The sequence below is a fragment of the Protopterus annectens genome, chromosome 11.part0 (assembly GCF_019279795.1).
Source record: "Protopterus annectens isolate FY-2018-M chromosome 11.part0, PAN1.0, whole genome shotgun sequence".
Classification (NCBI taxonomy): Eukaryota; Metazoa; Chordata; order Ceratodontiformes; family Protopteridae; genus Protopterus; species Protopterus annectens.
Genome location: NC_056745.1, coordinates 161,597,316 through 161,614,936, shown reverse-complemented (window position 1 = coordinate 161,614,936; position 17,621 = coordinate 161,597,316). Strand labels below are relative to the sequence as shown.

The following is a 17,621-nucleotide window of genomic DNA, read 5'->3' as shown; positions in this document are numbered from 1 at the left end:
TGTCAGAGCAATGAGTAAGACAGTTTTCCATGTTAATAACCTCAATTCAGCCTGATGAGCTAGCTGAAATACAGAAAGAGTAAGTGTTTTAAGCACAACAATAACACCCCAAAGAACTTGTTTCTTAGGTGGGCGGATATGCAACACCCCTTTCAAAAACTGTTAAAATCAAGTTTGGTTAGTAAGGTGGCGGATCAAAGAACAGACAAACAGAAACAGCCAACAAATGTACCTGGAAAGAGGATTAACAGAGTCCATTGGACTGTAACTCACATAAATAATCAAGAACCATAGGCAGCTGGACAAGAAGAAGGTCCTGGTTCTTGCAATAGCACCAACTAGAAAATATTTTCCACCTAGATATATAAGATTTTTTTAGCCTCCTTCAGTAGCTGTTGTACATCATCAGGAAAAAAAGTGCCTAAAAGACTGTGCCTGACTGAGATGCTTTCCGTTTCTTTTTGGAGCCACCTTGCCATTGCTATTTAAAATACTGCTTGTTGGCACAGTGCTGCTTGAATTCCCTTTTTTAAGAAAAGGGAGCTGAAGTGGAAGGAAAATGTTGCCATCAAATCTCTTAAGCACCTCAGCTGCAGAAGTACCAAACATAATTTCCTTCTCCAATCGTGATTTCAGCTATACCATCTTCAGTTAGACTTTGCAATTGTAACCAAGCAAATCTTTTCATGATAGTCACAAAAGCAGCACCCCTGGAGACAGTATCTGTGGTATCATAAGAACATTTCAAGACATGTTTAATTACATTACAAGCAGATGCAAATGAGGCATTCAAAGAATTTTTAACCTCAGAAGAGGAAAGGTTAAGAGATACTTTTCCCATGTTCTCAAACAGCAAGTAAAAATTTAACATGTGAGCTTGGGAATTTAAAATTCTGTATGATAAAGTGACAGAAGAATAGACTTTTTATCAAATTTGTCAAAAATCTTTCCCGTTCTTGTCAGAGGGGAATGGGATCTGCATTAGTAATGTGTCTAGCAGAAGCAGTTTTGGAGAGAGAGATCACTGCATGGTCTGCTTTAGAATTAGTAAGCAAATATTTGTGAGTCTGAGGTACCCAGTATACCCTATCAGACTTCATAGGGGAAAGCAGCTGAATGTCATGTAAATTAGCTTCCAAGAAATCATTCTCTAAAGCAGATAGAACAGGAGGAACAGCTACAGATTGAGGTATATCTAACTGTAACAACTCATGACACATTTGCTGGCAATAGGAATTTCATTCCGATCCTACTGAAAATCCTCTTTCATTTTCAGAAAATGAAAGGTCTGCTAGATGGAAATCTGAAGCAACACCTTCCTTAGAATCAGAGTCCTCGGAATGTGGAGTAAGTCCTGAAACATTATCCAGTCCCTGCTCTTCAGACTGAAAATCAGAGTCAGAAAAAGGAGTTCTTTTTTTTCCCCCAAACATGAAGTAGGTAAAGAAAAAGCAGAAATAATTCCTTAGCAAAACCCTGCAAATTTTCCATGTAAATTGGAATAGAAACAGGAGAAGCCAGGTGTATTTGGTTTCTTTTCCTGGGAAACTCCACAGACAAGAACTGAACCAAAACACAAGCACACTACCCCTGAGGCTCAGGCTTCCTTTACCAGATACGTGGCAGACCCTCACCCTCCCAGGAGACGAACAAAAGTGTTTTTCCCTGCCCATGGAGGGCAACCCTACAGCCACAGAGGACATGTCTATCCCTGGTCCTTAGTGGCTGTAAGTGATATACCAGAGGAACTAGGGGAAAACTATGAGTGATTCAAGGAACCAAATCCATCCAAATCAGAGTCACCCATTGGCTGCTAAGACCAAATCAGAGCTGGATGGATACCCAAAGACCTCCTGACAACTTTCTTCCTTTTGTAGATAGGGAAGGAAGAACAGAGGAGACCAGTAACTGCTCTATAAGTCCAGCTGCAAATGAAGGTTCAAAAACATTTAGGAGAATCTCTACTTCTAAGGGTCTGTAAACACAATGCCAGATAAAAAGTGTTTAAAAGTGTTCTAGAGGTGAAAACACCCTGATAATCATGAAAAGCACCAAAGTTCTGTCCCAACAAATACATTCTATAAAATAATATTAGAAAAAGTTAAAAAAAAACAGATTTAAACACAATGTTTCCACAAGCATGGACAGTAATAGAATCCCCTGGTACAGAATGACAGTCCAAACAAAATACATTTTCTTAGTGAAAATAATAATGGTTTCACATAAAAAACACTTGTTTTTCCCTCTTAAAAATAAAACAGTGGAGGGATTTACCCACAAGGGGACTTATCTGCACAGCTTTGAAGGATCACAACTGACTGTCAGTTCCATGAAGCCAGTAGAAGGAGCGCAGTTCAGCAGCAAGAAAAGTCTGATGCTTTCTGGGCTCTAACTGCTCCTGTATGAAGGTCTGCTTGAGCTCCTGGCAGTTAAGTTTGTGCAGAAGGTGCCATTTAGCTTGGATAAGTTGGGCAGTTGGTCATATGGCCATGAAACCCCCTCTTTTTGTTTTTTTGTGACCTTGGATTCCCTCTTTTTGTTTTTTGTGACCTTGGATTCCCTCTTTTTGTTTTTTGTGACCTTGTATTCCTTCTTTTTTTTCTGCCAGTTGGTCATATACTTTGCAGGATATAACCTCAATAGCTTAAGGTACTGCAACAATGATCTAATGTTGAACATCTATAAGCTCTAAATCATGCTCATCCATCTCCAAGCTGGAAATCCATCAGTCCTGTATTATGGTTATCCCAGCCAAGGAGAACTCAAAGAACTGCCAGCCCCAACAGAAGGTTATATGCAGTATTCGGGACTGCAACTGCTGGCCCAAAAGATCTGGCCCATCTGGGTGACTTGGTCAGCACAATTGAAGCTAGTAGGATTATCTGGTGCTTGGGAGGCACCTTTAAGAGGCTTCTTCCTGGAAAAGAGGCCTAGCATAAAAATAGCAAGGGCCAGATAGGTTACAGAGTACACTACAGTGGTATAGCAGCCAAAGACTGTTTCCTCATTCACCAAGTCCTGGGGGGCCTGACCAAACAGGATCCCCACCAGACAAGAGGCATCTAGAATGGCCTGCTTCAGTTTATCCTTAACAGAGAGGACCCTCAGCTAAGCCAGCCTCTGTAGGAACACACCACAGCCTACTGTCCAAGCCATAGCAAATGCACAATCAAAACTACAGCAACCCATACATAAGTCCACTACAAGAGTCACTGTACATGTCTTTGCCAGCATTTCCATAACCCCACAATAAAGACTACCCTAAAAGTTATTCCAGTGCCTGAAACAAAAGGAAGGACTGAGAACTGAATATCTGAGACAGCTGAGGCACCTGAGCCTCAATATAAAAAAAGAAAATGTTCCTGCTCTCCTTGTCCACTGCTTTACACTCCTTATCATGCAGTGATGTAGAAAGGTATTATGGTCCCTGAAACATATGGTGAACCACCAAGATCATGTCAGAATCCTTCTTAGGATGCTGAGAGAGGATGTCAATTCACCAAGCTGGGGCTTGTAGAGGGAACCTGCCATCTTAAGAGTACACAGAGTGGTATCTGAATGCTTCCAGTCTCAAAAACAGCATCTGGCATGAAAGGTTCTATTGATGGCATGGCGCTGAACATCTCCTGTTTTTTCATTAAGACTATTCTTGGATGGGGGGCAGGGGTGGGAGAAGGCCAGCCACTCCAGGGAGGACTTCATTAGCTTGAAGATTTCTATAAAGAAGGATAGCCAGGGCATGTTATATGTAGAGAGGGCTTACTTCCCTCATCTGTCTAAAAAAATAAGGGTCTCTTTTGTAGAGCACAGGCGGTGAAGGAGTCCCTACCCAAATCCTAACTCCAAGTCTGATGGATCCATACATTATCAGGGAAAGACACATAATGAAGAGTGTGACAGGTGACTGCCAATGGTGAGATGATGAGACACTGTCATTTGAGAACATGGTTATCAAAAGGAAGTGGGAGTGAAAAGGTTGAAAATGGAGTTTTCAAGACCCATGGAATTTAATTGTTTGAACAATCATGATTGGGTAGATTGTAAGTCATGTACAATGTCTGTAACTAGGACTGTGTCAATATGGTTTGTGATGTAAAATGCTTGCAGCTAGGACTGTGTCAGTATGGTTTGTTTTCATTTACAAAAATATATGACTGCCTATGTCATAAGTAATAATTTAATAAAAATGTTTCTTGTTTAAAAAAAATGGTATTAAAGAATACCATGTCAAAACAGATTTAAAAAAGGGATAGAGAAGGAAAAAAAAAAGAAGTTCCAACAATGATACTTAAGAAAATTACTTTCTTAAAGTAATTAGGCTAACAGAAAGATAATTCAAAAAGTTAGAGGGAGGAAATTTCTAATTTAAATCTAAGAGATATATATTTTTTTAAAAAAGAAAAACACTTAAGGCTAATCAAGAAACCTATATAAAACACTCATAGAGAGGATCCACGTCCATGCGCAATGGCAGCAAAAGAGATCTGAGGTATTGGGGATGGACTAGGGCATTGTGGGTAGAGGGAGGAGCACGAGAGTTAGATCTAAAGTCTCTAGAATGTGGTCAAGTTGGATGTGAGGTCACATCTGTACCCCATACATTCAGGAAGAATGAAAAGGGCAACATCATATCTGAAACAGTCTAAATCTGAAGCAGTATTAACAGAATGTGCCCTAGAATTACTCCAGATGATTTGCTGCATTTGTCATGGAAGAAGCAATACACTGGGCCAGCCATTTAATCAGAGCTTATGAAAAATTTGTTTGGTGGCAGGCAGACATCTTTCTTTCGAGAAAACTGATAGTCTTTCTGAAAGTGTTTTTGTCTTTTCCAAGCAGTATGTCAGCTGCCTACAGATATATTTGTATTCCAGATATACACCAGCCATATCTATTATTCTTAAACTTTGCAAAAACAAATGGAAAATGAATGGACTGGTTCATGAAAGAGGGACATATTTTCAGTTATCAGTTTTACTACACAAAACTTGTAACTCCAACATTCTTACAAAAGAAGTCGCTACCGCTACCACCAAAATGAGAACTTTAAAGGATGAAAACTAAATCTGAAGACTTGGCTAGGTTGGAGGATTTATAAGTCATTATTTTCAGCACAAAGTCCACGTCCCAAGCTAGTGACAGATCAGTGTCTTGGGAGCTTAGGATACAGTATATATCTGAGGAATAATTTCCTCACAGGATAAAAAGAAATTTGTGGAAACACTGTCAAAAGCACAGAAGATATTACATACTTTAATAAATAGGATGTCTGCCATTATGGAATGGGCATAAAGATCATATGGCTTATTTTAATATGTGCAGAACTCAGCTGACAAATACCAGTGTAGAAACCAGGTCACAATGAACAAAAAGACTGTTTCTGTACCTTTTTGGAGGCCAGAATTGCATTCTGGTACTCCTGGCAGAGTAGGAGTTATTTTGCCTTCCCTGGTTTGGTTTCAGACTTCACATTTAATATCCTGATGTATTCATCTCTTAATGTAAGCAATAATACAACAAATGGTTTCTACTTGTGAGTGTGTAATGAAGTGTAATGCGTCTTATTTGCTTAAACTTTACTTACTTCCCAATGAGTTCCACATCTAGCCCAGATACTTCTTGCTAGTTATCCTAAAACTATATTAAAATGGCTTTTAAACCAAATTGCTACATTCTGGTAAAATATAACCAACTCTAGTGTGTGGGCAAACTCTCAAATCCTTTATCAGTGGTTAGTGCTATCATCCAGCAGTCTGGACTTTTAAGACCATTTTCATTTAAAATAGAACTTTGTGGATTATTTAAAGTAATTTCCTGAAGACACAGATAGATCATAAAAACACTAATCACTTTCTGTAATTTAATATGAGAGTTTGCTCACACATTGTTTTCCTGATTTGATTTCTTTAGTTCGCCTGAAGTGTCAGTGGTTCTGCACTTATTCTTACATTACTATATTCTGTTTTTTCTGATTAAAGGCCCTGATGCAAGAAATTATTTGATGCAGGGATAGCTTACAGCACTGCATAGATTAGTTATAATGTGAACATGATTATACATTAAAAGCTCATTAACATTAAAAAAACAAGCATGCTGACTGAACAGCCTAGCCAGTGTGCCCATTGTAAATTGAGTATATACAAACAGAAAAAAATTCAGCTACTGAAGTACCACTGAGTGGCCAGACTTTATATTGGCATACACTGAAGGACAGAGCAAAATATAAGATAAATCAGGTATGTTCTGCAAAACTAAACAAACAGAAATCTACCAATTTTCCTTATATGTTTGCTTTCTCCCTCATAAATATCTTTTTTTAAAATAGTTAAAAAAAAAAAAGAAGCAAGACAAATTGTTTTCTATGCTGCTTCTCCTATACTAATGTACTGTGTAAGTTTAGGAAGCCAAGTCCCATATACGTGCACTGTACATCATTATAGGGAAGAGAACGCAAAAGACTGAAGTGTCCTTATACAATACATTATTTAAGATAGGTAAGCAATTTGTTTCTTAAAAATGTAACTGCAGACTAGCAATAATCCACTCTTGTTTGTGGGTATATCAGAATGTACCCATGGTTGGCTTTGTTTAATCATTTGGGCTTTGCCCTGTAATCAAGCCACACCAAATGTGGGTAAATCCTGACATACCCAAAGCACAGTTGTGGATTACTGCTTAACTATCACATACTTCATGGACATACAGCAGTCAGTTCCATGTACACCAGTATGTTGAGGCTGAAACTGCTGAAGGCGTGTCATTCTGTGAGTCAAAATGAAATTCATTTGCACCAACCGATCTAGCCATGGTGGTAGCGCTGGCTGATGCATTACTAACAAGTAAATAACAGCTGGCTTTGCTGTGTTGCCTCCTCAATCTACTGCATTTGTTCCTCATTCGTACTGTAGTTCCAATATCAAATGAAATAAGCAACAGTTAGGTTATCCTGAGCTCATGTATTCCTTACCTAAACTGTTCAGGGTGGTATGGATGCATTTACTTTGTTTTTGAGGGTCCACGAAGATGCTTTGTTTGATAAAGTTATAATGCTTATAAACACATTTTAAATCCAGAGACTGATATCTTAAAATACACTCAATGGATTTTATTCACTTATTTTGTTAGTTTTTTTCTCTTTGTACCCTTACCTTACATTTGGAGCTGCTGATGCTAAAAGCTAATGTAGTGCATATTTTAACTTGATAGTAACTGAGGGCAGAGATTTTGCTCCTGTTAATTCTTCTGATTATTCTATGAATAACTTCTTCATGACGCTTACATTACACTGCCTTTTCCTAAGCCATTTTGTCTCTTTTCTCATTTGACATCCTGTTGGTTTGACACAAAAAAAGTACGGAAGTGGTGAAGATGATCCAGTGAATGCAGCAACCCAGCACCTCTCACTTCTACCCACCACTGCACTTTTTTGAGTCCTGCACTGTTATTTATACTGTAAAAAGCAGCAGGACCTAGGCTGTTGCAGCAACCTGAAATCTGCTGCCTTTGTTTTTCACAGATCTTAATGAGTATCCTAAACAGTCTACAACAGTCAGTCAACCAATTTCATGATATATTTCACAGCTACATCTTTGTTTTAAATAACATAATGTGCTTTTTCATTTCAGACATATGTGAGTGTGAGTAGGGGGTTACAGACAGTGGCACTGTCTTGATTTAAGTCCTATCAGCTAAAAACACAATCTTGAATTAAGCTGAATGTTAAACTTCACTGTCTTCTCTGATTTCTTTCTTTTTTTTTTTTAATTTTATTAAGTTAATAAAGCAGATGTAATTAGGCAACACACCAGTATTATGAAAGAAAGCAGCTCAAGGGTCCAACCTGAAACCCAGAGAAAAACGGAATTCAATCATTTATTTCTTTCAGCTGCATTGTTATAAAAAGTTGGTGAAGTAGGACAAGAAGGGGGATTACTAGGTGGGAACTGGGCAGAGAGGAACAGGATCATACAGCTAACATCCCTGATTTTTCTCCTAGAATGTTTCTGTTTCTCAAAAATGTTGAGACTCTGTGATACAGCAGAGCAAGGATTACAGTTCACAAATAATGGCAAACAGTATAGTTACAGTTTTCTTCAAAAAAGTGCATAATAATTATTAATTCAAATCCTCTTATTTTGTAAAAGTACTAGAGTTTCATTAAACTGTTGTGATAAAGTTTAAGAAGTTAACTCAAGAAAGGGAACCTGTAAGAATCTGACTAAATAACCCTTTGAAATCAATTGTAGACCAAATTTACCCATGATAATCTGCTGATTGATTTCCATATGAATACATATGCAACTTTATAGGAGACAGGGATCTTCAGAGTCACCAAGACGTCTTCTGCTAATACTTTTCTGGAGGGGGGGGGTCTGTAATGCTGATCATTCCTCTTTTTGTGGTGGCAACTACTTCTGAGCATAGCACAGGTGCTTTCTGTGAGGGGTTTGCATGTTTTTCCTATGTCCTCGTGGATTTTAACTGGTCTGCTGTTTTCCTCCCACATTTCCAAAATGTGCAGAATGTGAAATGATGATTTGCAAAGCTTTCAATGACAGAATTCCATGGGACAGCAGATGTGTGTTCATACTGAGATGGGATGGCACCAAGTTCAAACTGAAATTCAATCCCTGGCACCCAATGAGTGGTAGGATAAACTTTGGTTCTCCCATGACCATGTACTGGATTAAGCAGATAATCACAGAAAAGATTAATAAAGTCTAGGAATTATCCAAAGGAATTAATGACTGAATAAATCAAGAAAGGAATAAAGGAATGAATTGTTTATGATAAAGTTTCTTGGAGGCAGAGGCATTTCTAGAATAGTAAGGTATGAATCTGTGCAACATTTGCAGCACATTAAGTCCTAGCCTTGCCTTTTTTCTTGATTTCTGTCTGTATATCATCCAAAAGTTGACTAAACAGTTCTCTAGGACATGCAGCTCTACATTCTGGCCTAGTAACGCCAAGACAAAGTGAGAAAAAACCTTTGATGCCTTTTTGTATGGCGACATCAAAGTAAGATGATTTAACATGCAAACATTGAATCAACTTCAGATTTATCCATGGGCAGACCCACTTTTTCAGCACTGAATATTAGCTTCATTAACTTTTTGTGGAATCCCTATCAAGCAGTGGTGTGGCAACAGTGCCCTGGAATGTGCTCCAGCATAGAGATCAGGTATGTGTCATATAATCAAAATTCATTCCAACCAAGGCGGAAAGAATGAAAAAATCCTCTTCTTAAACCTGTCCACTTTGTATGGTGTGAAGCTGGCTATGGACACTGCCTTCCTTTAAAGGCATTTAGGTGAAGTCTTACTGATGCTGTATCTGTTCTCAAATTACTGCAGAGATGCAGTATGTCTACTGCGGCTTAAAAGGGTGTACCTTCTTTGCAGACAGTAGTTGTGCTTCTTTAAATTTACTTGTTACATTTGGAAAGGACTTAATGAGCGGGATCAACTACCAAGCCTGTTCCTCCTTTCTCATCATGCAGTAATAGTCTTTTTTTAAAAACATTCCTTCATTTAATTCAGTGTTTCCCCATAAGTCAAATCATCTCAGGGTGAATGTGAGCAATAGGAGCATTGGGCTGTATCTTAACTGCCAGACAAATCATTTTGTTTCTTTATCTTCAGAGGAAGATGAATGAGAATGTCAAGCATTTTTCTTCTCTTTTTACAAGTATGGATGGAAATCTAGGCAACGTGAAATGGCCTGAGAAGGACCTTTGTTAATCAGAAGTCTAATGAACTGGTGTCAGTATCAAGGACTGGACCTGTGGCATATGCATGAGCAGCCTTTTGTATCACACAGATGTATTCCTCTAAGTACAGCCAATAAACCATTGCTGATACCTAGACATGCAACAGGTTTGACAGTGGTAGTTCATTGACAAAGACCCACATAACAAAAGAACCAGCACCTTTGCCATGAACACAGGAGAATGGACTTCTTCCACTGGCAAACACTACTATTCTGTGGACTGTGCCTACAGATAAGTGGTTTTCTGAGACTTGGAAATATATTCCCACAAATGGAAACACCTTCCTAAGCCCAGTGTTAGCAAAATAATCTTTGTTTTTTCTTCTTTGTGGACAATGTAAGTGAAACATTCTTTACTACCTTTCCAATAGACTTCTGCAGAGCCTGCTTGTTGGAGTGTTTGAGGTGATTTTCTCTATTCTATTTTTTCAATGTATGCATTCTTAATCAGATCAGAAGTGTCTGTCTCAGTTTTCTTAGTTTTTCTTTCCCTTTACCATATTTTATAAAGTGAGCATCAGCTTTGTTAATTTCAAGTTTGTGAAGTTTTTTTACCAATAAAAATCTTCCAACTGCCCGATCTTTATGACATTGTTGAACTTTTCTATTTATTTTTTAACAGTGTTTACACTTAACAATGTCATGTGCAGAACCAAACAAAAAAAATACACTAAAACAGAATTTGGTAAAAACTGTCTACATGCAGACTTACTGATTAACGTCTGTGGAGAAGGAATTACAATTTATAAACCTTAAAACCTGTAGCCAGAGATGTAAGACATCATTTTTTTAAATAAGTAAAATGTAATACATCTCTATAGACTTTGAAGGCAAAGTTTGACAAATGAGCTACTTATAAACAAACAAAGAATTAATTCAGGCTGTATGGACAAATGAAAAAAAGACATCCGATAATGCTGGGCTCAGCAGCCCACTAAACTGAAAGAGAGAGTCCAATATGAAATATTGTTATAGGGACATCAATTGTTGAGAAATGAAACTGGTGAAGGGAAGCCCATATACAATGAATATGTCTACCACTGACTGTCCTCAAATAAAAGCCTTGGTAAGTCTACAAATTCTGTTTCATTTAGCATTCAATTAGTTTTAAACATTACTGCCCAACGAGTGTGATTTTATAAATTAGTATCATTACTGATTATGGCAAATATTACTCAGAAATCACTTGGCAGCTGACTATGGACTTCCGAGCAAAATTTGTTATTGAAAACTAACACACTGTTGTATGATGACACTGGGTATAAGCTGGTGAAAACTACATCACTGTACTATCAAGCATATTGTAGATCCTATTTACTAAGAGCCATTTGTGTGTAGTGGAGTGATACAGGGAGAAAAGACTCAGTATTTGGGAACCATCTCTATGAATAAAAACAAAGAAATTAGGAGGGAATAATCTATTGCACTACCACAGAAGCAATGGTATATAAAAATAATGGGACTGAAAAGGACAGTGCCACTATGTTACCAAGGAAATAAATTCTTATTTTGAAAATGGGTATTGGGATAAAAAAAAAAAACAAAAGGCAAACTTGAGGGAGGAAGAGAAGAGGTCAACCAAAGGACTACATATGAGGAATATACAACAAGCTGAATCCTACAATACAACTGACATTCCTAAGGTAATATGAGCGTTCTAAGTTTAGAATACTGAACTTCTCTGGTCATACAAACTATATAGCATCCAAAGGCAGTATAAGGACTTTGTAAAATGTCACAATGGGGAATGGCACAACTCTTATGCAATTTTTCACCAGCTCTCCTATTCATAAAAAAATGCAGAAGTGTGTGTTTTTTCTGTAAACAGCATTCAAAACAGCAAAGGAATCCGGTATGGGCAGCAAATATATCTATCCTTATCATCATCCCAGCTAATTTTGTGAAAAGATGCTCAGAATCCTGAATGATAATTATCCAAGTGCTTTTGCATCATAATAAGGGTAATAATACAACAGCTAAAGGAGGAAATGTTCAGAATTACTGACTCCTCCAAATTTGTTTACACACAGCTGACTAAGTGGACAAGGGTACTTTACCTGTGGAACAAGGAACTGCACTGTTCGTGAGATTCCACCATCCCAAGATGCCATTTCCATCATGAAACCTACCAATGAAAAATCAATCAGTTAATTAAAACACATATCAATGTAATTTTTTTACATGTACCTATTTCTGGGGGGTACTGATTTTTGAAGATTTAAATATTGTTACACTTGCACAATTTAAAGCCTGATGCTTTAAATGCTTGAAATAGTAGGATTCCACTTCTGGGCACAGAAATTCATGATTCCTACTGCTAATTATTCAGTTTTCCAAACAATATTGACAACATTTTATGATAGCCAATTGCATATCTTTTGTGCATACAAAAGTGCAATGCAACTCAATGAAATTTAAAAATGAACAAAGTAATTATTTTAGAAATGTAATTTACTCCAAAGTACTCTTCATTAGGCTTAATGGATAAAGTACACTAGTTGATTTACCACCCTGGAACTGAAATCAAAATATATTTATCTATCATGCAGCTGAAATCAAAATTCATTTTGAAATCAGAAAGTAATCTTTCTGTATAAAAAAATTTAAAAAATTGTTAAAGGCAAATGTGCACCTACAGATAAAATAGACTGAATAAATTCTGTCACTAATCTGTAAGTTACAGATCAAAATTCAACAAAATACATACATTCACAATTATCAGTTGATTTGTGAGAAGGGTCTCTGTAGTGGGTAGCTGTTGGGACTTCCTCTTCTCACAGCCATAGGTTGGCAGAGTTCTGAAGATGTTCTAGCTCATGGTTATGCATTCCCTATGCTGGTGCATGTCATGATATCATAACACAGGTTGCAGTACCCAGTTCAGCCCCTATGCAGTGAGCAAGCATATCTGAAAAGAATACACAAGAAAAACAAAGTTATGTACTTACCATAAGAATAGATCCGAGTTGCCCGATTTTCATCTAGTTCAATGTATGGGCTGTTGGATCCAATCAGATCCGACCTGGGCACCAGCTCCAAAGCGTTATGGATCCAGGGTTCTGACTCCTCTCCTACCCATAATTTCCTGCGTTCTAACTTGGTACCTCAAACCGAGTTTGTCCCCACCAGTAGAAATTTAGAAGTTATAATAATGTTGTTTAAAAGTTGATCGCTAGCTTTTAGGAGGGGGTCACAATTTGATAGGACTGTTCATACACAGGGTTCATATGAGATGCATTTAGTCACAAAAAGCCAATAGATGAGAATTTGGAAGGGGCAGGAGAGAGGGAGGTTGAACAGGATGAAAATCAGACAATACATAACCTTTGTATCCAATATTGTTTATTTTCATCTGATTCAACGTATGGGACAGATTCCTAAGCTGTTTTACCTGTGTGGCATCAAGGAAGGACATTCCTGAGAATGGTGGAACCAAAGGAAGAACGCGATCTAGACTGTACACCCAATTTATAATGAGACACAAAGCTGTGAACTGTTGACCAAGTTGCAACAGCAGAAATATCATCAACGGAAAGTCCTTTTCATGAAAGCTCTTGAAGTAGCTATTGCTCTTGTGGAATGAACTTTGGGCTTTGACTGTTGGGTTAAGCCCTTTTTAGTGCATACAAAGGAAATACAATCTGATAACCATCTTGAAAGAGTACCCTTAGAAACTGCTTTTCCCAACTTAGGTCTACAATATTCAATGACCAATTTCTCAGATTTCCTGAGGTGTTTTGTTTTGTGGAGACAAAATCTAAGTTGACGATGAACATCCAGCATATGCAGAGCATATTCACCTTTGTTGGAGAATCTGAGAAAATACACTGTAAGGTTGGTGGACTGGTTTAAATTTGCTTTGGATGCCACCTTAGGAAGGAAAGCTGCATTAATCCTTTAGGAAAATGAGTCTTTGTGGAAAACCCTGTAAGGGGGTTTGCAAGAAAGAGCCTGTAATTCTGAAATTGTCCTCTCTGATGTAACAACCACAAGACAAATTGTCTTAAAAGAGAGTAATTTCAAACTTGCTGAAGACGATGGCCCAAAGGAAGGCTGAGTTGATGCTTGATGCAAAATGGTAATATCCCATGGAGGTACTTGGTCTCTGACTGGTGGTCGTAGAAGGGACTCTGGACACCTTTAGAGATGCTACTGAGGTTTCATTTTGACCTATGTGGAAATCTCAAATTGCAGCCATTTGCACTTTGATAGCGGAAAACTGGAACCACTATGAAAAAGTTCAGACAGAAACTCCAATATGGAAGAGATGGGAGCAGAAAAGGAATATATTCTTTTTGACATAGCCCAGATGGAAAATCTTTTCCATTTGCTAAGATAAACCTTTTCTGTGGATTGCTTTTGGGAGGTTGAAATAATCTGAACAAACAATGCTGGAAGCATGGCTTCTCTGGCTAAGGTCAGAATTGGAGGAACCAATCAGTTAGTTTCATGGATTATTGGTCCAGAGGAGGCAATTTGGATGGGCGAGTCTAAAGATTTGGATACTGATCCAACATCCATAGAGGATGTACTAGTAGAGACCATAGGAATGGGAACCATGTTTGTCAGATTCAGAAGGGTGCAATGATGATCATTCTGCCCTTGCACCTTCTTGCTTTCTGGATGAATTTGTTCATTAGAGGCAACAGGTGAAATGCATAAAGGACACCCAGGGGCCAATTGTGGACTAAAGCATCCCTCAATGATGGTCACTGTGGAGGAAGCATGATGAAGTAACTTCTGCATTTGTCGTTCTAGTAGAATGAAAAAAGGTCACAGCAATGGTGGCCCAGTGATGGAAAATTAAACCTGTCACTGTTGTATTGAGGAATCACTTGTGAGGCATTAAAACAGTTCTGCTTAATTTGTCCACTAACACACTGGATGTTCCTGGGATGTGCAATGCTATCAGAAGTTGGTATGAAGACATCAACCACTGTCATACTCTCATGGCTTCCCTATAAAGGGGGTATGAATGGGTTTCTCCCTGTTTGTTGATGTACCAGACTACTGCCATGTTGTCCATCTGTATGGAAATCACATCCCTGGGGAGAATGTCCTGAAATGCCTGCAGCACTAGGAGGACTGCTCTAATCTCCAAGACAGCGATGGGTAGACTGGCCTCTAGATATGACCAACAACCTTGGACTATTCCCTCTTCAAAATGCCCCCCCCCCACCTAGAAGGGAAGCATCCATAGTTACAACAGCTGATGGTGGATCCATGCCAAAGTGTCAACCTTCTGTCACTGACAGGGTTGTTACCCACCAGCTGACATGATCTCTGCGTATTTGAGTAATCCAAATTTTGGCATATAAAGGATGAACTGTCTTAGACCACTATACAGAAAGAGTCCATTGGGGTACCCTAATGTGTAACCTGGCTAGAGGGACTAGTAAAATTGTGGATGCCATTAGGCCTAACATTCACAGAATTAACCTTGCTGAGGGTAAAGGATGTTGAAATACCTATGTAGCTACTTGTCATATGGAGAATACTCTGGATTGGGGCAATTTTCCACACTGAGTCCAGATGGCATCCAATGAATTATATTTGTTGTGAAAGTTTTGTGTGACTCTTGGCTAAATTTATCATGAGTCCTAGGTTTTGCATTAGATGGAACAGAAGGTCCAGATGGTGTAGCAGATGATGTTTGGAGGTAGCAGTAAGGAGCCAATCATCAAGGTATGGAAAAACTTGGATCCCCTGCAGACGCAGCCGAGCTGCAACCATTGCCATTATCTGAGTAAACACTCTGAGGGCTGTGATGAGACCAAAGGGCAGCACCCTGAATTGGTAATGACTGGCTCCCAGCTGGGAAAAGAAGAAATGCCTATCTATCTTTACATGAAAGTATGCATTCTGGAGATCTACTGAGCACATCCAATCATCCCTCCTCAGAAGAGGCAATATGGACTGGATCATGACCATCCAGAATTTTGTCTGTATGACGAACTGATTTAAGTGACTCAGATCTAGATTGACTCTGAAGTCCCCCATCTTCTTGGGTACTGAAAAGAACCTTCAGTAGACTCTGGACTGTAACTGATCTTTGGGGATGGGATGGATGACTCTTTTTTGAGCAGTTTGGAAATTTCTGCTGCTGTCAGTTCCCACTGATTGGGTGGTACATGGGGAACTTCTGTCTTTCTTACTGGGGGAAAGGAAAAGGGAATTGAGTAGTCTCTGGAAATTATGTTTAGTACCCAGGAATATGTTGTGTCTTGCCAGGCTTGTGGGTGCATGGATAAGTGCTGCATAATGCCTCCAGAGTGCATCAGCTGGGCAACCTTTCAGGACAGCTAGTAACGTTTTTCGGTAAAAGGACCACAAATGCTCTGCTTCTGCAGTTTGCCTCTGCTTCTTGGACAATGTGTATTAGAGTTACCTTCTCCTCTGCCACGAGGAGGTCTGTCCCCAGGAGAGTTGTGATAATAACCCTGTGATTTGCAGAACCACATCATACTGCCGCCCCTCTGATTCCTAGAAAAAGTCATTTGAGGGGTGGAGAAATTAATTCCCATGGTACAGATGGTCTTCAACCGTGTTGATTCCTGGTTAGAGTGTCTTTTACCTTCAGCCCAAAAAGTGTGGCACAGTCAAATAGGGCATTAATGAAGGACATCTTAAATCTTTCCAGGAAGTCACAAAGACGCATCCAGGCATAATAACATACAGTAATACAGCTGCCCTTGCTGTAACATCAGCTGCATTAGACAGCAGTCACATGGTAACATTTGATATTGATTGTAAGGTACTGAGCTGGGAGTCCACAGTCTTCTGGACATTCATAGGCAGATTACTTGAGAGAGACTTGGCAAGCTCCTCAGTCAAGTCCATCTGAAATAGGGCTACATGAGTAAAATAGTTCAGCACTTGAAGGGCAAAGGTTGCTGAAGCATATGTCTATTTCCCAAATATGTCCAATGCTCTAGACTTCCTGTTAGGGGGATGGGCAGAGGAACTTTCCTCCGATAGTTCCTTCTTGGTGGCCACCACTATCACCATGGCATCTATTAGTGGATTCCTGTTCCAATGCCTTCTGTCTTTGGGTGCTGCCAAGATTCTATCTGGTTTGTTCAGTATTGGTTCCACCAAGTCAGGGTCCTCCCAAGCCCTTCGACGGAAGAGAAGGTCCAGATAATATAAAAGAAGATGCTTAGAGGTTGCAGTAAGGAACCAATCATTAAGGCATGGGAAAAAGTACAGTTGTGTACACTTACCATAAATGTAGATGTTCGAGTTTATTCACTGTTGCAGTCATCACACTTGGGTTATCTGCCTGCAGGTAGCCCTCAGTCGGCCCGAATCCAGACACATAGTATTGCTGCATCAGTTGCTGTCACTCCAGGACTGACGTCAGGTCATCAAGGGTATAAAAGCAGGTAGCCGATGCTATTACATCAGTTTTTCTTGCTCCAAACGTCAGGAACCCCCCAAATAGGGAGCAAAGTTATTGTGGGAAAAACACCAGTAAAATAGCCCTGTAAGGGGTGAGTAATAAACATAGAGAGAAGAGAGAGAGAGAGACAAGGGGGCTGGAGGGTGGGAAACCAGGACTGCAACAGTGAATACACTCGAACATCTACATTTATGTAAGTGTATACAACTGTACTATGTTCTTCGTGTTTCACTGTTGCAGGCATCACATTTGGGTTGATTCCCAAAGCTGAAGAAAGGGTGGAGGCAGTCAAGAAGAGTTGGGGCTTGCTAGTATACCCTGCAGGACTGCTGTTACAAAACCCACCTGGATTTGGAAAAGATAGTAGGTGGTAATGCATGGTAAAAGTGTCTACAGAACTCTAGGTAGCAGCTTCTAGAATGTCCCTTGTAGGGACTTCCCTGAGGAATGC

General features: G+C 39.1%; 1 protein-coding gene across 3 annotated transcripts in view; it reads right to left on the bottom strand.

The window, feature by feature from the left end:
- The window catches only part of CCHR11.PART0H12orf4 (chromosome chr11.part0 C12orf4 homolog), a 919,017-nt gene that overhangs the window by 39,935 nt on the left and 861,461 nt on the right, over positions 1–17,621 (bottom strand). For all 3 annotated transcript variants that reach the window (XM_044087562.1, XM_044087561.1, XM_044087563.1), the window contains one exon: positions 11,826–11,893. In XM_044087562.1, coding sequence (XP_043943497.1) covers positions 11,826–11,893 — 68 coding nt within the window. The remainder of the gene's footprint in view (positions 1–11,825; positions 11,894–17,621) is intronic.